Below are 22,220 nucleotides of genomic sequence, written 5' to 3'. Positions count from 1 at the left end.
TCCATCCAAGTGACACAGTTTAATCCCCATATACTGCAATGGCATAGCGCATGCCAAACCTAGGTTCGACACAAAAAAAGCTATAATTAACGCGACTAAAAAGCCTAGCCTTACTCGACGCAATCATCCCGGCCCTAAGGGCCCAAAAGCTGACCTAGTTGTGAAGCTGGGGTCCTCTTTACGTGGAGCTTCTCTTCTTCCGATGTCTTGAGCCTGGGGAGAGAGTACATACAAGGAAAATAAATGACCCTTCCCCCAACGAATTGCATACGCTCCATTACAATGCACGGAAAGTCACCATGGCACCTGGAGAAAATTACCACTTTTCCATCAAAGTGACAAAGTTTGAATCTCGTATAATGCAGTGGTATACAGCGCATGCCAAACGTCGGTTCGACACAAAAAAACCATAAATAACGCGTCAAAAAAACCTAACCTTACTCGACGCAATGATTCACGGCTCTAAGAGCCCAAAGCTATGGGAAGTCACTCGCTTTCTTCGTCGTTCGGTCCTCTTGTCCTAATAGTATTCATTCTTCTCCTCCAAAATTTGGAGGTCACACGGATCACACGCAGCCAGTGGCGGGTTCGTCGCGGAGGCCCCATTTAATGACAACCCCGGATAGACAGCGGGCGCCGAGGTCGCGGAGCTGCGGGAGCGACGGATATAAAAGGCCGTGTCTTGGGGCAGAGGGGGGTTATTTTGCTGTAAAGCCAGACTGTGTAAAGTTGCTTGTTGGCTACTCAATAAAGAGGCCGAAACCCGGAACGGAGTTACTTATTTTTTCGGCAACAACACATGGTGTCAGGTGTGTTATTATGTCGAATAAGCAAGTCGAAGGGATAGGAGGTCCTACCTGGTCCATACCCCAGCAGTTTTCCTTCGTGGCGGAAGATTGGCCAAGATGGAGTCGACGGTTCGAGAGGTACAGACGAGCTTCTGGACTCGCCAAAAAGCCAGAAGATGAGCAAGTCGACGCATTGATTTATGCAATGGGTGACGACGCGGACGATATACTATCATCCTTCAACCTATCGGCGGAAGAAGAAAAGAAGTACAGTATCGTGTTTGGAAAGTTTGAAGAGCATTTTGTCCCGAAGGTAAATATAATTTACGAACGTGCCCGTTTCAACAAGCGACTGCAAGGAGAGACCGAAACGGTGGAAGAATTCGTTCGTAATCTGCATATTCTCGCTAAAAACTGTAAATTTGGCACCCTGCGTGAAGAATTGGTGAGGGACCGTCTGGTAGTTGGTTTACGGAACGCCAAGTTGTCCGAAGCCCTACAATTGGATCCGGAGCTTACGCTGGAGAGAGCCGTTACAAAGGCGAGGCAAGCAGAAGACGTGCACAGGCAACAGACGCTGATAAGGAGTAACTCAGGGGAAGATAAAACAGTCCACTCGCAGGCACGAGGATCTGAGGTGGACGTGGTGCGGAAGAAGGCTCCACGGCACCAGAAGGCATCGACGTCAACAGCCGCCCTACCCGACCAAATGAAGGTGAGTGGTCGCAAATGTCCACGGTGCGGGAAAACGCCGCAGCACGTTTTCGCACGATGTCCGGCGCGTCAATCTGCGTGCGCCCTTTGTAAAAAGAAAGGACATTGGGCAGCAGTTTGCAGAACGAAGGCGGTGGCTGAAATTGACAAGCGGCTACCGGGTGAAGACGACCATTTCTTTTTGGGAAGCATTTCGACGGGAGAAGAACCATGGAGGGTCTCACTCGTCATCGGTAACCAAGAAATCCCCTTCAAAGTCGATACAGGCGCGGATGTCACTGTCATCGGCGCCGAATTATTTAAAACGTTGAAGGGAATACAACTCGAAAACACCACAACATTCCTCCGCGGCCCAAATCGAAGCAGATTGCAGGCCAAAGGAAAATTCCGGTCACTTCTACGTTGGAAGGATCGCGTGTACGAGGACGAGATTTTCGTGGTGAATGGAGTTGAAGATGCGCTCTTGGGACGTCCAGCTATATCATCCCTGGGAATTTTGACTTGGCTGCGAGAAATAACAACTGGCCATCCGGAAGAAAATTACCAGGAACTTTTTCGTGGGCTAGGAAGAATGCCGAAACCTTACGTCATTCGCATCAAGGATGAAGCCGTGCCCTATGCGGTATCTACGCCGAGAAGAGTGCCCTTGCCATTGAGAGATAAGGTTGAGAAAGAAATCAAGAAAATGGTGGGGGAAGGAATAATAACGGCGGTAGAAGAGCCGACGGAGTGGTGCGCGCCCACGGTAGTAGTGCCTAAAGCAGACGGAGGAGTTCGAATATGTGTAGATTTCACTAAATTAAATAAATGCATTCGGAAAGAACAGCACGAACTGCCAACCGTGGATGAATGTCTAACACTGATGAAGGCTTCAGGAGCGAAAATTTTCACAAAATTGGATGCTTGCAGAGGATACTACCAAATACCACTAGAGAGGGAATGCCGTCCGCTGACTACTTTCATTACCCCTTTTGGAAGGTATTGTTTTAACCGGATGCCGATGGGATTATCTTCAGCTGGAGAGCATTTTCAAAGACGAATGTCCGAAGCATTGACGGGGTTAAAGGGAGTAGTCAACGTTATGGATGACATACTCGTATTTGCAGCGACGCAGCCGGAGCACGACGTGAGATTGAACGCCGTCCTCCAGCGTCTTAGAGAAAATGGGATCACGTTGAATCGCGAGAAATGCCGATTTCGGGTCGCAGAGACAAAATTCTTAGGTCATGTCATATCGGCCGAGGATGGAATCAAGCCAGATCCTGAAAAAATTACGGCAATAGAGAAATTGCCGCAGCCCGAAACGGTAGCAGAGATACGTCGATTTCTTGGAATTGTGCATTATCATCTGAAATTTCTCCCTCACTTGGCGGATGTTACCCAACCGTTGAGAGAGCTGATGAGGGAAAAAGAGCCTTTGCCATGGGCTGCTACGCACACCAAAGCTTTCCAAGAAATCAAGCAAAGGTTAACTAGGGCCCCATCATTAGCCATGTACGAGACAAATCGACCGACAAGAGTATTAGCCGACTCATCGTCTTATGGATTGGGAGCTACACTAGAGCAGCGGCAGTCAGATGGTGATTGGAGAGCGGTATGTTTTGCGTCACGGGCGTTGACAGATACCGAAAGACACTACGCCCAATTGGAAAAGGAGGTATTAGCGCTTACCTGGGCGTGTGAAAAATTAGCAAATTATTTAGTAGGCAAGAAATTTCTTCTATGTACGGATCATAAACCACTCGTGGCACTATTGGGAACAAAACCCCTCAGCGAATTGTCCGCCAGAGTGCAGCGTTTCCGTATGCGCCTCATGCGTTTCGACTATGAGGTAATTTATGTTCCCGGAAAGAAATTGTATACGCCAGATGCTCTCTCACGATCACCAATCTCCAAAACCCCAAAAGAAGGCGATATTCTCACCGATGAAGACGTGGAATTGTACGTCGAAGCTGTGAAAGCGGATTTACCAATGAGCGACAAACTCATGAAGGAAGTGTTGAAAGCGCAACGAGAAGATGAAAGAACTCGACGAATAACTAAGTATGTGAAAGAAGGCTGGCCACGTAAAGAGAAACTGCTGTTGGAGGATACCAGCTTCTACCACGAACGAGCAAATCTTTCCCTCCTGGACGGGCTACTAGTCAAGGGGACCAGGGTTTACATCCCGGAATCATGGAGGAAAGAGATATTGAGCCGTATCCACGAAGGTCATCTAGGTATTTCAAAGTGCCGGAGGCGGATGCAGCAGTCGGTGTGGTGGCCAGGAGCATCCCATCAAATACTGGAAATGATAAGCAAGTGCCCGGAATGTCTCGAACGTCGTCCATCGCGAGTAGAGCCGTTGAGACCTACGGAGACACCGGCACGGCCCTGGCAGATGGTGGGAATGGATATTTGTCATAGCAGAGGGCGTGAGTACTTAGTCATCGTAGACTACTTTTCAAAATACCCTAAAGTCGCGTATTTGGAAAATACGCGGGCCACGAACGTGATAGCGAAAATAAAATCAATATTCGCACGTCACGGAATCCCACAAGTAGTCCGAACGGACAATGGGCCACCGTTTGGAGGAAGAGAGTTCCAGGAATTCGCGAACAAATACGGAATGGAGGTCGTAACTAGCAGTCCATACTACCCAAAGAGTAATGGACTAGCGGAAGCAGCGGTGAAAACGGTAAAAAACATACTGGCGAAAGAAAGAGACCCGTGGTTGGGGTTTCTTGCATACCGTGCATCACCCATGGAGTCGGGGTATTCCCCAGCGGAACTACTAATGGGACGTAAGCTGAGAACGACTTTGCCATTTCATCCTACGAAGTTGAATCCCAAATGGCCCAGCCTCACGGTCCTACGGGATAAGAATAAGGTCATCGCGGAGAGACAGAAGAGGAACTACGACCGACGACACCGGACGAAAGAACTACCCCTATTGCCTGCGGGAGCCACCGTTTGGGTGAGAGATCGTCGGGAGTATGGAACGGTTGTCGGAGAGTCGGGCCATCCCCGGTCCTATCTCATTGAGACGGGTAGTGGAGTCATCAGGAGGAATCGGGTGGCGCTGACATTAGCTGAACGGCAGCCGAGTATTTCGAGTGATTACGAAGCATTTTTTCCAGACCTCGAGTCTACAGCGAAGAGCCACAGCCCACCAGAGACGGGAGTATTCAGGACGAGATACGGACGACTGGTGCGTCCCCCTCAACGATACACTCCTTGGACCCGTTTCCCTGTTCCTTTCCCTGTTTTATTCAGTGTTTTTTTCAGAAGGAGAGATGTGGCGGGTTCGTCGCGGAGGCCCCATTTAATGACAACCCCGGATAGACAGCGGGCGCCGAGGTCGCGGAGCTGCGGGAGCGACGGATATAAAAGGCCGTGTCTTGGGGCAGAGGGGGGTTATTTTGCTGTAAAGCCAGACTGTGTAAAGTTGCTTGTTGGCTACTCAATAAAGAGGCCGAAACCCGGAACGGAGTTACTTATTTTTTCGGCAACAACACACAGCCTTTTGTCGTTCGTGCAATCAAAAGGTATTTTTTCCTCGATCAGGCTACGCAACGTATAAACCCGCATATCACTTGCATATCGCTATTCCTCGAGCTATCATTGCTGTCTTGCCATCCTGTAAGAGAGCGGGTTAATCAAAATGTCCCCTAAATACATAATTGTCAATTCCCCAAAGATGTATCACACATTGCAAGAAATTAAAATCGCACACATCATCCAACTCAATACGATATTATCAACCATAGCAATGAATGATGCACTGAATATTGATTGTGACGCCAAATACGTGGGACAAACGGGGAGGAACCTAGTCATTAGAGGCGAAGAAAACAGACGAGACTACATCAAGAAAACGGGGATGTCCCAGTTTGCCTCCCACCTCCTTGAAGAAGGACATCAGGCGGATTTCACCCCGGAGTCACTGCACCGTGTGAAGAAAGGGTCTCAAATGGACATCAGGGAGCAACTGGAAATTTTAAGAATAGTCAAGAAGAAAGAGCCCATCACTAATGACCACCTTTTCCCATTCCACTCCCCCCTCCTGGACATCCCAGTTTTGCACCCGAAAAATCCCCATGACGCTAACCCACGCCGCCTTCCCTAAGTACGCTTCCTTTCCCTTTCCTCTCCCCCCCCCCCTTCCCAGGGCTTTCCATATTCCCTCACTTCCACTACTCCATCCCTTTCCCCTCCCCATCCCTTCCACTCTTCCCCTTTTTGGTATATAACCCACATCGACGCTACTTGCACTGCTAGTCCTATGAATATGATACAGTGTATCGAAACTAGTCAGGAAAATAAAGTTCCAAATTGTAGAAACAGCAAAGTTTTTCATTCACAAATCAGATAGCAATGCATGTTCCTGCATGCATGCATGTGTTTCCTAAGCATGCTCGACCATTTTGTATCGTAGGCCTTTCTTGTGCACATTTTGGTACCTTAGGATTTATTGTCGACTTTTGGATATTTGCATGTTTGTTCATTTTACCACCTTTTTTGTGAACGTTCACGAGTGCTCTCATAACAAGACCATTTACTCAATGAGTTCATACCATTTTACCTCCGCGGGCCCGACTTCACCAAGAGCTGAATTCAACTCCAATCTCACTGACCAGGTCGTTCCTTTCGATAAACACTTATCAAAGGAAGACCTTATTTTACCTTTATACCTTCGTATATACCATTCTCATGAGCTTTTCTTTTAGATGAACCCTATTGGGGAGAACACAAAAAATTCACAGAAATTTAGGAATCACTGAATTGATATATTAATAAAACTCCCAGTGATGGGCAGCGTCCTGCTCATCACTGCCGACCTTAATTTGATAAGTGATCTAACATCCGCAACCAATCCTTCCGTGGCACTGGATAAGTATTGTATCTCCTTCACTTGAATCCTTCATTTTATCAGCCTTTTTGGTGTTCTGGAAACTGCATATTACTTTCACTCTCGTTAAACAGTTCTATTTGTTCGACCTGGAATACACAAAAGAAACATTGTAAATATGAAGTTTTTTCGTCAAGTTAAAAAATGTCATTAAATATTTAAATTTGTTATTTAAGTAAGTTAAATGCCAAAACTTAATTACCATTATGTGCTAGTAAGTGCGAGAGAAATTTGTTGTTGTAATTTGATACGTTTTATCGTAATTTAAATAAAAAATAGATTTCTGTTTTACTAAACAACGGAAAGGTATAGAAAATGTAGGTCGTGTTCAAATTTCCTTAAAATAAATGTGTCAATAGTTAATTTTCATTCAACTAAGATTTCATTTTATGTTGCGGGATACTAAAAAGTTAATGATGGCTTTTCCGCAATAGTTGTGTTAAATTTCTAACCTTAAAAATGCAATTATTGCTATGGCTTATATAAAAACAATAGTACCGTTAATGAATTATCGGATGCCAGGAGCAATCTATCATTTCATTTCGGAGGAACTGATGAGAAGAGTTTATATAAGAATCGTTCTCACTCGAAATTTCCGCATAAAATCGGGGTAAGCGAGGGACTTCTTATTATAAGAGAAATATGATGTCGGAAGAGATTAAAGAAAAACTCCTTTAAAGAAAGGCCGAGAGATAAGTAATTGGGGCAGATCAAGAGATACAAAACAAACATCAGGCAACTACACTAAGCGGCGTTATGTATGGAAGAATATTATTACTGCAATATACCAATCAGAATTTAAAATACTGTCAGTGCTGAATCTACGGAAAATGTGATAATCAGAAGAATTCTCGGCGCTCCATGGTTTATGAGCAAAAAGGTTTTGAGTGGACCTAAATTTAACTACACTATTGATCAACTTAAAATCACTTATGCGATTTTCTAAATCTTTTCTCTCGGCGAACAATGAAACAACAAACTGCTAACTTCCTTCGAGATTACGATACACCCCAACACCCTCAGATAAACATAAAGTTCCCAAAATTGCCTTATGCGTTCCCACATTCCCTATCTTACCTAACTGAATTTGAAACTATGCCATGACGTCACCATAACTTAAATTATTTCGAAAGCAAGTTTTACTGATATTCTCAGTAGATGGCTGCAAAGCTGGGAATTTGAGTTTTTATTGAAAACCGCAGTGATATTTCAGCGTAGCGTAACTGCCAAAGCTGAATGCTAAGTATTATATTTTAAATCGATTGAATTACAGGCTAGAAACCTATATGTTTGGGTGAAAATTAGGTTAATGCTGCAAGGGGAGAAGGAAGTTTGAATCAAACTGAAGATATAATATTGAAAATGAGGGATGGATCCGTATCCATCCCTCATTTCCAACATTTAGCGACTCGCAAAATTTCGAGTCCCTCGATAAGTATCAAATGAGTGCAGGGAAATAAGATAGAAACGGAAGCGGTGGGATACGTAAAAAAACGACAGCGAATGAACAGAGAAGTTTACATTGCTTTCATGTACGGATTAGGCGGAGAGTCACTATTGATTCGTGAGCTACTTTCAAGCACATGAACCATAAATGGGGAAGATGAAGGACACAAGGTGGAGATAAGGGCGCATCCATTAATTACGCGAGACTTTTAGGGGGAGGGGGAGAGATTCAACTCTATTCTCAGCCAATGCCATGTGTGGAAGTGAGGGGCCCTGGCAAGTATATCGCAATTTTTTTCCGCAAGTAACAGTGTACAATTGCGATCTTTGTGATCTTAAATTCTAATCTTAACTAAAACCTTATGCAGAAGAAGGGACAACTTAGTTGGCCACATTTTGAGGCACGATGGTCTGATGAAGACAATCGTTGAAGGACAAGTGGAAGGGAAAAAGGGCAAGGGACGGCCCCGAATGAGTTATATAGGACAGGTTATAAAGGATGTAAAAGAGAATAAATAGGTAGCTATGAAGAGATTAGCGGATAGGAGAGAGAAATGGAGAGCTGCGTCAAACCAATTTTAGGATTGTTGACTGATGATGATGAACTAATCGTAAATAAAAATAAATAAACAAATTGTTTTTTCAATAAATCTATCGCAATGAAGAATTGATTATATATTTATAGTGGAAAGACGCATTTTGAACAATCTCACGAGAGATTATAGGGAGGGTGAAAGGGGGTCATGCAAAATCTTACGATATCTCACTGAGGGGGAAGTGGATGTCCAAAATCGCCAGAATCACCTCACGAAATTTGTTGACGCCCCCTCAGCACATCAAGGAACTATAGCAGCACTGTAGTAGCTAGATTGCAGGGTGGGAATTTAAGGCCCCCTTAGCTATGACTTAAACTTTAGTAACTTGAATAAATATCACTTGGATTTTTAAGCGAAATATTCCACCAATCAAAGTTCAAAACGTGTAAACATCATGAAACTCAACTAGGAATATTTTCGATAGATTCCTCGAGAGCCGATAATCTATACGGCCCTCCTTTTTAGTGTCTACTACTGTGAGATATTCGTGATTTTTTCAACTAATGGCCATTCCTAGGTGAATTGCGCCGTTTTAAGATGTTGTGAATCAGCAGACGCTTCTCTTTATGTTTCAACTGAATAGTTAGTCAATATGGATGCATAGTTGATAATATAAGCTGATGTAAAAAAAGCTGCCATATTTATTAATAAAGGCACCCTACCCCATTCAACCGGTATCAAAGCATTTCCGTGATTTGCTGACTGTTAAACGACTAATCGTCAACTTAAACTAAAAATGCACCACCAAAATCAAATGACTAATGATAGAGCACATCACTTTGCTCATTATTGCTCTTATATTGCCTTTTTGCCTGCAAATCCGTGATTTTTAAGAAATTTGCAAGTTTTTCTTAATGTCCATTCCTAGTCAAGTTACGCCGCCATAAGCTGTTGCGAACCGGTAATTCCAAAATTTTCAAAAACGTAGTTGGCAAAGTTCATCTAAATCTACATCTATGTACCACGCAAGCTGCCTAAAAGGCGTGTGGCATGGGGTGTTAGGACACCAGCCGTTTACACATAAGAAGGATGTGCTATTAGGAAATTACGAATAGCATTTATTACTGTCCTTTATCGTTCGGGGGAAAAAGGAATTCCCATACGTATCCGTTCGGCAAAAAAACTCTCTTAATTTATCGCTTCTGTCGGACCTGGAAATATAGTGCAGCGGCTCCCAGCCTAATTCGCTTAACATCTGTCTAACGCTGTCTGTACGCCCGTAGCAGTTTTTGACGAAACGCGCAGCCTTCCTTTGTATTTTATTCAGTGCGCGGATTAAATCTTCCTGCGCTTGGTCTCATACGCTCGCTGCATGTTCAAGGTGCGGTCAGACGAGTGCGAATCAGCACCTTTCCTTTACTTCCTCATCCGAAAATCTTCCCACAATACGCTTGACGAATCCTAATATCTTCAGAGCTATGCCGCAAATATTTCATGTATGTCCATATTCCAACGAGAGGTTCGAGGTTATCGTTACTCCCAGGCATTTCACTTCGTCTTTTGCCTTTATGTTAATACCATCCACAGAATAAATATGGTTATAGTTGGACGAACTTTGAGAAAATGTACCGACATGCATTTGCTCAGATTAAGTTCGAATCCCCAATCTTGGCTCCACATATTAACGTTGTTTAAATCCGATGATAGAATTTCATAGTCAGAGTGGTGACTTATTTCGCGATAGATGACAGCGTCGTCAGCAAATACAAGTATTTTACTGCTAATTCGGGAGCAGAGCATCACTCTTCCTTGTGGAACACCTGATGTCACTCTAACTAAATCACAGCTAATTCCGTCAAGAACTACTCTTTGTTTACGATCATTCAGAAAGTCGTGTATTCAGTTTACCACTGTTTCGTTTAATCCGCATGGCTGTTATTTGTATAAAAGTTTGTTGTGAGGCACCGTGTCGAAAGCTTTCTTAGAATCTTGAAATAATAGGGTAGTTTCCTTCATCAAAGAAAACGAAGGGCATTTATTGCGATTCGTTACCCACCATTAGTGTATTCATAATAATTTGATTGTGTGTGTGTGTTCATTAATTATTTGGTTTTAGAAATACCGGTTTAGACGAATGGCAAGGGTCAATTTTATCCTCATTTGTAAAAGGCCAGATTGGCGCCCATGCGATGCCACTCCACTTGACGTCACAGGAACCTAGTTTCTATACGAATAGATGGGAGTTTTACATCTTCTGAGATTACCAATCCATGCATTAGGCACAGAGCTCAGGGAAACATCTCTTAATAATCACTCATTAAAATTGCCTAAGGTCGGAAAGTTTCCTTCGTTTGATAGGGTAATAATAATCCTTATTTAAGCCAAGCGCTACCTGCTAGCCGGGTACTCGGCTACCTGCTAGCATCCTGCGTCGTATCAGCGCTCAAAGCCTCGCCCCAAGGTCACCTCACTTGCGGCAGAGGGAACCAGAACGACGTCACACGGAGATTTCCGGACATTCATACTTAGCCGTCGCGTTTTCGCGCGCTTGAAAATGTTCACTTTTCATTTAATCGCGAAAAATAGATATCGTAATTATAAACTCTAAAAGCGTGAAATACGTACTCCAGGAGTAATAATATTTCGATTTAGGCAATAAAAAAATAATAGGAAACCACCCTATTCCGTTCACTTGCCTTTTTGATTCTCCAGATTTGAGAACGTTGGGACGTGACGCGTCGTGAAGAAAGAGCGCGAGCTGAGTTTCGCATGATCTACCTTTTCGGAATCCGTGCTGACAGTCATGGAGGAAGTTACGACTGTCCAAGAAAGTCATGACATTGCTAACGATGATATGCTCAAGTATCTTGCCTATAATCGATGTTAATGAAATCGGGCGGTAGTTGCCAGGGTCATGTATTTTTTCCTTTTTGAAACTCGGTGTAACGCTTGCAATTTTCCAGTCTAACGGTAATTTTCCATCGGATAGTGACTTCTTGAATATTATCTCTGAAGTTATGTCAAGTTCAGTCGTTGTCGTGACGAAATCTTAAGCGGAGGCAAGGTGCTCCGTGTGGGGTTGAGATCCGTCCTAACGTTTGTGTAAGGATGAAGTTTGGAAGAGGAGGTTTAATTCAAGGCTGCTAAAAATGTTGAGAAATGAAGGTAGTGGATGGAGGAATATCGATGGGCCGTGTCCCTGGGTAAGCATGAAATTGGAGTATGAATAAGTAAAGAATCGAAGGATGTTCGATCCGTCAAAAAATTACTAATGGCGAACGAATAGCGCTACAAAGCTTTTGCACGAAGTTGATTGGACGCCAATGGTGATTCCGAGGCTATGTTCTAGGCTTCGATTACTTGAAAAATGAGATTAAAATCAATGAGAGAGACAAAGAGGACGTAATGAAAAACCCGCAGTGTTTTCTTTACACATCACTCTTATAGTTAGTCCCGGTACATTTTAATGCCTTCCTCCCTTTAGATCCGTCTCTTTGTAGAATGAGCTCTTCCTCTTATTCTGCGCTATTATTTCTTTCTAGCATCGTCCATCGCTGGCATTGGCTTGAAACTTTGATCTTGGATATCTCATAATAAAAGAAAGGACGAAGTACAGTCATAAGCAGTTTAAATAGTGAGAATATATTGGAGGTATCACTGAAAATGTTTAGTAGTTTCCTTAGTAGTCTTATTCAACATCAACAAGCTATGAGTATAAAGTCATTTAAAGAAATTTATTCGAGATATCGCTACCAAAATCCATTAGCCTCCAAAATATACTCCCTTTCAGCATGGAAACACTTCTGCAGGCCAGTTTCCACGCTTCCTACGCTCCCTCGAAGCGAACAACCGAAAAATCCTTCATTGCACTGTGGGCATTATTAACTTCCAGGGAGCTGATTTACTCTAGTGCATAAAATTATAGAAAAATGAGGATATTTTTGTTCGCGATAACAGGGAAAACCTCAGAATCAATCGATACGCGAGTTTTACCTAAAGTTGTTGACACGAAGGAAATGATTGTTAGACAACTATGAATTATTTTAATATATAAGCTATGAAAAAATAAGGATGACAATTATTGCACGTGGGAAAGCATCGAATTCGTCAAGATGTTTGCAATTTCGCTAATTTGAATTACTTACATTTTAATTTAGAGTTCATTTTTTTTCACCTACGTTTGGTGTTTACTCCGATAAAAAGCATCAATATAATCGAGGAGAAGGTGTCTAGAGTCAATATTCAATGAGAAAAAATAGAACGTTGCAATTTTTGGACAAAATAGTTCATTCAGGTCCGAGATCGTGGGGTTTGAAGGAGATTTTCATATATACATAAAGGACGATGGCCAAATATCGGCTGAAAATCGATGAAGAGAAAACTAAGGTACGATGCAAGAAAGAGGAGATCACAAAGAACTTAAAATATGGAAGGCAAAATCTCGAGGAAGTGAAATAGTTTTCCTCCCCAGTGAGCCGAGTCATCAGCGATGGACGTCAAAGGGAAGAAACAGCCAGAAGAATAGCGCTCGCGAAGTGGAAATTCAGCATGAAGAGGAATATTCTCTAAACCGAGGGTGCATTCATTGAAGTAAGAAAAGAATTTAGCAGGTGCAACTCACGGGGTACGTTTCTGTATGGGAGCCAGGCTTGGACGTCGACAGCAGCAAAAAAATTCAAAATTCGAAATGTGGTGCTGCCGAAGAATGGTGAAGATAAAATGCATCGACCGAGCAAGCAATGGGTAAGTGCGTGGGTAGATTGGGAGATAAAAGAAGTATTCCCAAACACCTGAGAGATGTAATTCACTGTGTCCGGCGATATCTGGTGGAAATGTTTTATATCCATGAGAATAAAAAAAATTCCAAATAAATTAGATTAGAAATTTATTAAATAAAATTGTGTGGAAATTTACCTTTTTATTTTATTCTCATGGACCTGAGAGATGACTGGAAATTGCAATCGCTGCATTTTTATGTGTGAGGGCTTGATGAATACAATGGTGAAATGATAAGAGGATGGGAACAAAGGCAATTTAAGGCCCAGATTGAGTTAAATTGGACAAATTACTTCGGTTGTAAGGGAGAGTATATACGCAAATATGACAGCTGACAGAGTTTGACGCTGCTCTGCGTCAAACCAATATTCGCGTTGATAACTTATGATGATGATAATGGTGGACGAAATAATGTTCACTCATTCATTTTCATTCAATTTTACTCTGTGGTATGTTCCACAGAAGTTTTAATAACCGACCCAGGTTTCGACAATACACCATGGAAATGACATAGTGTATTAGTATAAGGTTCACCTTGAAAATGGCATAGTGTATTGTCGAAACCTGTGCCGGTTATTAAAACTTTTATGGAACATACAAAAGTGTATCTTTATTATGTTTCCTGTCACCAAGTTCCACCAAATATCGCCGTCCAGCCTTAAGTTGTCCATTCAATTTTATTTCAACGCATAGGTATTTCCAGGAAATTTAGCTTAGACCATCGATTTATTGAATCATGAGGCGTGTTAAAAAATAGCGGAAACTTTTTATATTCCGCGGATTCGGAGTTTGGCGAGTCTCATTGTCAATTTTTTTATTATACCTGTATATACTATACATGATCCGTAAGTATGATAAAATTTCCTCCTGCATTCACTGTTTACTATTTTTGTGGCAGCCGCTAAGGTTAGACGTGTTTTTAAGAGTTAGGTGAGTTTCGGCTCTCATTTCATTGCCTTTGAGTGAATTTTTGGCCTAAAGCTATAATATATACAGACTGTCCCAAGGGTCGTGTGTCATTTTTGACCTGTAATTTTAGTTGCTTTGCATCGAGAAATATGCATGAAAATTGACACACTTACGGGTAAAGGTCCTAAGTTTTGTTGGGTGTAAGCAAAATTTTACAATTTTGACCTTTGCGGGTCCAAACCAAAAGTTTGAATTTGCCTTATGGGGTTTCAATGTTAAAAAAATCGAGATAGAAAAAAGTCTGTATTTCATTGACCAAGATGTCAATTCTTGGGTTTTCAGACTCGAGAAACCCGAAAATAACACTTCTATTTAAGAAAAGTCAACCGTTGTCCCAGTAAGGTCATCGTCAAGGTCATAAGAATGGCAAAAAGAGTAGCATACCAACAAAGTTGTCGATCCATGGGTTTTATAAGGTGCCCAAGTCATTGGTATTGTCCAAATACTCGTATTATACACTAATTGGCCTTCAAGGTTATTACGGAGGTCAAAGGTCATAGAGGTAAACGTCCGGCCATCGTGACAACCAACGTGTCAAACCATAGGTCTTGAAGGGTACCAAAGTCGGTTATGCAGTTCATAGATCCGTATTGTTGATTATATGACCACCGAGGTCTCAATGGGGGTTAAAGGCCATAGTGTTAAACGTTGGGTCATCATGACAACCAACGTGTCGAACCATAAATTTTAAAGGGTGCCAAAGTCGGTTTTTCAGTTCATAGATCCGCATAAAAGATTTTTTGACCTCCGAAAGTCATAATAGGGGTCAAAGGTCATCGAGAAAATATGCAACGCGCTTAAACCCCCCTCCCTTCCGGAATTTTTCCCTTTCCTCGCAGTCATTTCCGACAGGCCTCCCATGCCCTCTTAGTTTCCCGCCGCAGTTGATTATTTATTTCTCTTAACATTCTTTTGATTTTCCGCCGGAAGTGAAAGACAAAACTCCGTTTAAAAAGATACCGGCTATGTCCGAAACCATAAGGTAAAACATAAAAGAAATGGATGAGTACAGCTTTTATTTTGATTGCATCATGCAACGTGACAATAATTTGACGAATACAGAGAAATATCATAAAACGACAAAATGAATTGGATAATACACTAAAATATGAACGTGGAGTTTTAATTGTGCTAGTCAACCATCCAATTGCAATCCATTCAAAGTAGTACCTGTTTCTATGAAAAGTATTTCAAATTGAATTTAAAAAACAAATTGCGATTTATTAATTCCTCTCGAATAATTACATTGGTGGAAATAAAATGTTTCGTAAATGTATATTGGGAATTCTTCGCATTAGTTTCCATGGGCAATTGCTTTCAACTCCGCATTCAATGTACCAGTAGATTTTGAATCCAATACGAAGATATAAGAAACTATTTGACTGTTCGGGCTGGCTGTCTTGGGGAGCGGTGGTCGAACCTAGACAGTAATTGACTGCGCAAGTCTTGTTGAACTCAAATAGATTTATTGAGACTAGTTAAAATATTTCCAGCACTGTCCTTGGTCGAGATATAAGGTGACCGTATACTTCATCCGTGATGTAAAAATTATGTTTCAGTTGTCAACGGTACGCGAGATAAGCTTTCCCAATTTAAAAAGTTATTTAAAGCCAACAGTGAAGTGATAACACTTATCTGCGCAGCATTTTCGACAACGTGAAAGGCTTGTTTCCCAGAACGTAATTAATTACTCTTGGCTGTTTCAAAGTGTTGCCCGGAAACTATTTGTATCTATGAGGAACAGCTTAGTTTTTACCTTCGAATCTGCGTTTATATTCATGGGTTTTGTGGATGATCGATGTGGTCAAAATTCGGCGAAGAAGAGGTTTGCTAAATGAAGCTGCTAAACGATAAATGAATAATAAAAGTGTTTGTATAGGGTGTCCACTGGAAAACTATGCTTCGTTAACATATTGTCGAGTTTTGCGTAGTTCCCGTTGCAATATGAAAAATACTCGGGATCTCTATTGGGGTTAATACATACGCGAAGTATATACGAGTGAACCAACCGCAAACTGAGCTTTGTGAAAAGAACTCTGGGAAAATGCCATAGAAAGGTGAAAGAGATAAGCCATATGACTCTAGTAAGGCCTCACTTTGAGTATGCTCTGGCGTGCGTGACCCTTATCAAGTTAAACTTATATCTGATATCAATAGAGTAATCGAAGGCCGGCCAGGTTCGTGATGAGTTAGTACCAAAAAATATTCAGCGTTTCCAATACGCAGGACGAGTTAGAATGAGAATATTTATAAGGGTGTAGGACTTTAGGGTAATGCATCGGCTAATTTTTTTTAGTAAATTCGGAGAATACTCTCTCTCAGACGACGTGAAAAACCAGTCGTTTACCGTCTTACTATGCTGGACGTGATCACGAGAAAAATATGAGAATTACACTTCAAAACAGAGAAATTTAAAAATATAATTCTTTCCGCTTGTTAATAAGGATAGCAAAGGTGTCACGATTATTTTTTAGCGATTAGCGTTTTGAAAAGATAGATAAAGAGATGGTGCTCTTATTTTAGTACTTCTACTCTACTATTGAAGAACTCTATAGAAGAATTTTGAAATAAAAAATTAGCAGATAATGAGATATCTTTTTGTATAACTATCATTGAAGATATCGCCGAGAAATGTTTATGATGTCCACCTTATGCCACATATAAATCTACATCTACATAATATCCCAAAAGCCGCCTCAGCAAGGGTGTGGGAGGGGAAGTATGTTACGCATGACCTTATCAGGTGTACGGATAATGTTTTGCAGATATGACTCAAGACAGTTAAGAATGAAGGCGGGTACAAAAGCCATCTAGGGTTCACATAACCGCGGGAGTTAGAATATAAGTCATTGTTGTTCCTATGCCCGATTGTTGAGTAATGATGTGAGACAAAGTGAAATCTCCGTAGCTGGTACAGACTCAGAAAGTTCTTCAGATGACACATGGTAAAGTAGGAGACGATTAAATATTTGTCTTTGCTGAGATAGAGAGATAGGAAACCTTCCGCTCTCATGCTGAAGTCATCGATCGAGTGCAAATCTTAATGGAAAAAATAACTTGATGATTAATTTCCGCGAATGAATGTGATTCAATATCAGGTTGTTAATGTCTACATGAATATGCTTCGAACTAAATTTGAACATTATATTTCAAAAAATTCCACATGGTTTATTTTTTGTCTGATTTTCAGTGGCATTCCGACAGAATTAAAATTAAATCTTCATAGCTAATCTACATATAAATAACACTCTACGAGCCACCTCTACCGTGTGTGGAAGTGGGTGATAAAACCAAATTTATCGAATTATTGTTAACGATTACCACTTAGTTAACTATAACTTGTATCTTAGTTAATTATTACTTGTAAAAAAAACACATTAATAATGAAAATGCACATTCATTACTGCAATCTAATGCAAAGTTCGTGCGAGTATATCGTTGAATTTGAGTAATCAATAGCATATACTTATAAATTATGCGACTAATATCATTCAAAAATTTTACCATACTTTTTAATTTTCATTTACTTCCTTTCAATAGCCTTTGGGTGTGAAAATATCTTAACGTTTTTCCATCAATTTTTAATGTAACGCAACTATGCACCTACGGCAATGAGAGCTTTCTAACAAAATTTGGAGCGCCTGATTGTGACTGTAAAACAGACTGAGCTGAATTTAAACCAAAAAATGTTAAATAGTAAATGCAACTTTAAAACGAACGGGATCGTTTGAAATTATTTATAACTATATTAATTTTCCTGAATACACTATAGACGCGGCCAATTAATCAGCAGTGAAATGAATTAAATGTGACGCAATATACTTGATGCGATTAGTAGATGCCGTCTTTTTATTACCATTAAGTTATAGGAGGCAAACCGCCTCTTAGAGGCTTCTAATCAGCAATTCATTTTATCACAGAGCCCAATATTTCTTTCTCGAGTCATTATTTTCATAAAATTTAATCATAGAAATCACTCTCACGGTGATTAAACTCCAAGGTTGTTTTGGAAAGGTGAGGGTAGGGCTCACCCAGGGCCATGCCGCAGGAGTAGGTGAGTCACGCATCCAGATTAAGAGGGCCAGGTTTTTTCCCTGGGCTATCTCGCATTTTGAGGATTTTTGTGTTGGGGTGTGCGTAGGCTATATCGAGGATGAGAACCCAGGACCGTCAGCTCAGAAGCCCAACTCTACATGTGACTAAAAAATACGACTTCGCTATTCATCATAATTGTTTGATCGACCATGGTTTCGACGCGGAGCGTCATGATCGATGACCAACACAAGCACAAACACACATATGTACAAACTATCTCTCTTGTTTTCAAAACGGCGTACTTCTAAATTTTCATTGTTGTTGCACCCGACTTGCAAAGCAGAAGTCAATACAAATAAATAATACAAATATATTTGATTAATTCTAAAGATTCACTAAGTACATCGATTTGTCACTCATCGTCTTTTAGCAATGCTTCTAGTATCTTTTTCTGAGGGCATCTTAAGCATCATGACATATGTCAATGCATGTATTGATTAAGTTGTTTAGTCTTATCATACAGTCGAAAAATTCACTCATTGATGGAAAAATTCCTGCGGCATCATTTAACATAGTGCTTGGTGCTTGCTTAGGTAAAATTTTATTACACATATCTAATAGTATAATAATTAAAGTTGAAGCTTTTTTCGAATCGCTACTGAAATAGCAAAAACGTGCTCTGACGTCACAGGCCCCGTTTTCATCTCGCACATCTGATGTTTAAACATGCAAGAGAGGTCATTTCAGGGCATATATGTGAGTGGGGCTAAAATTGAAAAAGGCAAAAACATCGATTAAGCGATGAACCAGATGGGTCAGTTTAGCTGATTCCAATGCATTTGTTTTCATGTTGTGTATTTCGATTTAAAATTTAATTTTCCTTCAATTTGATCACTCGCTTATAATGCAAAGCTATTGAAAAATCATACCGATTGCGGTGGTTCTGCATGCAGTTAATTACGAAGTATACAGGCAGTCTCCTCTTCCTTCTGGGACCTTCAATTCACAACAAGGCCGAAACCCTTTCTTTCTATCTAAAAAATATCCTATTTCTCTCCCGCGTTTACCCAACATTCTACACTCTAACACTGTTTTCAACATCTTCTTCTCGCTCTGTATTCGCTCAATCTGTACCTTCTATATCCTCCGCGACTCACCTAGAAGCTGCGTCTCCTCACCCACCATTTCCAGCATTACTTCGTTCCTTCTATATATAATGGTCCCCGCCCACTTCACCTTCTCCATTCTTCTCCACACTCACAACACTCATTCCTAAGCTTACATGTTTCCGTACCGTAAAGCGCTACACTTCAGATCAGATTCTTAACTAACCTTTTCTTTAAACTATTAATGTACGACCCTCTGGTAAGCTCCTTCATGATCATGAACGCATATTTTCCGAACGCAATCCTCTTCCTGTCGTAGTTACTGCTGTATCCATTTCCCTCTCATGTATCTGGATTGACATAAAAAAATCTTTATAGGCATCCTTTTAGTGTTTCCATTTCCGATGATAACATGGAAGTCGGGATTTTAATGTTGGCTTCCACTATTGGTTACTGCACATGCGAGCTTTTGTTTTTCATCACCTGTTAGGTTCGCAGGCCTTAATTTCATATTATTTTTTTATAGAGACGACAAGAAAAGCGTGAGAGCAAAATTTTTAGGTGCCGTCGATTGCGGTGACTTTATCTCTATTCTTTACGATATTTTATGAAATAATCTCAAGCATTCCTTAAATTCTACTCTTATATAAAATGAATTTTCTCCTCTTTGAGAGTAGTTGTACAATACTTTCAGTAGTTTTTAAAAGTTTCATTTGCTTACTGAAGTATATAGTTTCTTTACAGTATGCCATTTTTAGTGCTCAGCAATCACTCTGTATTACGGCCTAGACACGATATATTAACACGTACGGGTTAATGTCTAAATGTATGAACACGAGAATGAACGATGAAATGCACCGTGTAATCCCAGCTTGTGCGAATGCATGCACAGAAAATAGAACATGTTCTAACTTTGATTATGCATTCGTACATGTTCCGTTCCGGTCCACCAAAATCATTCAAGCAAACAGTCATTATTTTGTGCGTGTCAATGTAACGTTTAACCAGGCCTTTATGGAAGGAACTTTGATAGGTGAACATTGACAGTTTTTCATATTTAACATTTATCACATTACAACGCAGAAGAAGGAAATCATTTCCGACTGCACCCATCAAGAACTTAAGTCTGCGTAAATCTCCCAGGTAGGGGTCAAAAAACTTGTCATAGGGTTCAAATAATTACAATGGACGGCATGAAAATCGGCCTTGATACCATTCCTGCTATTTCATATGTAAGATGACCTCCTGAATCCGAATATGACCTTCGTTTTTCCCCATTACCCACCATTTTCGGGGGAGCCTCCCCTCTCATGTTTTTTAATCACTTTTCGATAATTTGGCGGGGTGAAAAGGATTATCTTCGCATTTACATTTCTTCTAAGGGTTTAGATGGTTGAAAAATTCTAAACAATGAATAATTATGGTAAGTAGGTAGGTTTTGGGGGGGTTAGCCCCCGAAAACTGTATAAAGACGATTAAAAATGATCGATTTTACAGTTTTTTTTTGACATTTTTCGCGTATTTTCAAATTTTCACTGATTCCATTTTACCACTTATTTCCTCGAATGACAAAAATATACATCAACAAGATATAGAAGTGATAATAAGATATTTTGCTTCGTAATATGGCAGTAATTCTTTGAATATGTAGCAATAGTTCGGATGAGTCGCTTTACCCTGCTGGCGCTCGCAATGCCTCGCCCGCTCAGGCTAGACAGCAATTCTCATACTTTCACAGTAAAAGAAGGAAAAAAGACCTTATAAATCCACTAAAAATATAAGGTTGAGTCCTTATATTCCCATTTAAGTTAAAAAGCATTCTATTTCCTTCATCATGGAGTTCCACGAAGTATAAACCTCTCAAAACAATTATATTGCAGTTGTCGTCATCTCCTTTCGGCATGCCTAAAGCAATCGAAGAGTCAACTTGTCGGTGTTCTAGGTAAGGATTCTGTGTTTGCAAGTTTTTTAAATAGTTTAAAACAGTATTAGTAAATATTTTTATTATTGCTACTATATGTTATTAATATATGTTTCCATCATTCTGGGATATTTTGAGCGAGAGAAAGATGGAATAAAAGCTGAAATATGAAGAAAATAAGTGAACAAAATTGCAAAAAAAAGAAATAAATGATAATTTTAACAGTTTTTCAACAATTTACGTAGACTAAACACCCCCCCAATCTATCTCATTAACATAAATGTTCATATTTTAGAACATTTCACCCCTCTAAACCCTTAGAAAAAATGAAATTGCGAAAATAATCCTTTTCTTCTCTCAAAATTATCGAAAAGTGATTTTTAAAATTGGAGGGGGGAATAGTCCGAAAATGGTGGATGATGGAGAAAAGCGGATGTCATATTTGGTCTCAGGAGGTCATTTTACTTACTATTCAGCAGGAATGGTATAGGGTATCGAGAAAATTTTTTTCCGTCCAGTGTTATTTGCACTCGTCTTTTGAGTATTGCAATGCTAAGTTGGAAGGCAAGAGGAAGTTTTGGCTGAAGAAAGGATTAACTTAAATTAATTGCCTTAATTTATTTTTATACTCGTATTCTGAAAATAAAAAAACTCCTAAATTAAGTCTCTGTTAACCAAACTTCTTAGGATCAACTTGTATTTTTGGTGGTAATAATAGTAATAATTTTTCAATAAAATTTTTTAAAATATCACCATGTTTGTTACATTTTTGGTTTTTAGTATTTGCATATTTTATTTTCCTCAAAACTTCGATAATGCGACAATTTTTATTTTCTAGTGGAGCTGCAGAATACAGAAATCAGTTTCAGATGGTTTGAATAACATGCGGCGTATCACCCTAATAGGTGCGGAGTGTCACCCGCAACATACTCGTATATGTATACGGGATGGACGTCACGATGTAATTTTTTACGAAAAACTCAAACACCTATGAGATAAATGATCTAAGTATGCACGTTTTTATGTGTACGTCAGAAA

The 22,220-nt window shown here is 40.4% G+C and overlaps 1 protein-coding gene across 1 annotated transcript; it reads left to right on the top strand.

The window, feature by feature from the left end:
- The first annotated feature begins 799 nt into the window (after positions 1 to 799).
- Positions 800 to 7,729, top strand: LOC124153247 (uncharacterized protein K02A2.6-like). Its single transcript, XM_046526347.1, has 3 exons — positions 800 to 809; positions 1,229 to 4,692; positions 7,667 to 7,729. The coding sequence occupies exons 1-3, from the start codon at positions 800 to 802 to the stop codon at positions 7,727 to 7,729; spliced, it is 3,537 nt and encodes a 1,178-aa protein (XP_046382303.1).
- The last annotated feature ends 14,491 nt before the right edge of the window (positions 7,730 to 22,220 follow it).

This window comes from Ischnura elegans, chromosome 2 (genome assembly GCF_921293095.1).
Source record: "Ischnura elegans chromosome 2, ioIscEleg1.1, whole genome shotgun sequence".
NCBI lineage: Eukaryota > Metazoa > Arthropoda > Insecta > Odonata > Coenagrionidae > Ischnura > Ischnura elegans.
This window is presented reverse-complemented; position numbering and strand designations above follow the sequence as displayed.

Bases quoted from the DNA above. Each gene is read 5' to 3' on its own strand.
- LOC124153247 (XM_046526347.1), top strand. The intron at 4,693-7,666 runs GTGCGTCCCCCT...ATTGAATTACAG, and splicing joins GGACGAGATACGGACGACTG to GCTAGAAACCTATATGTTTG.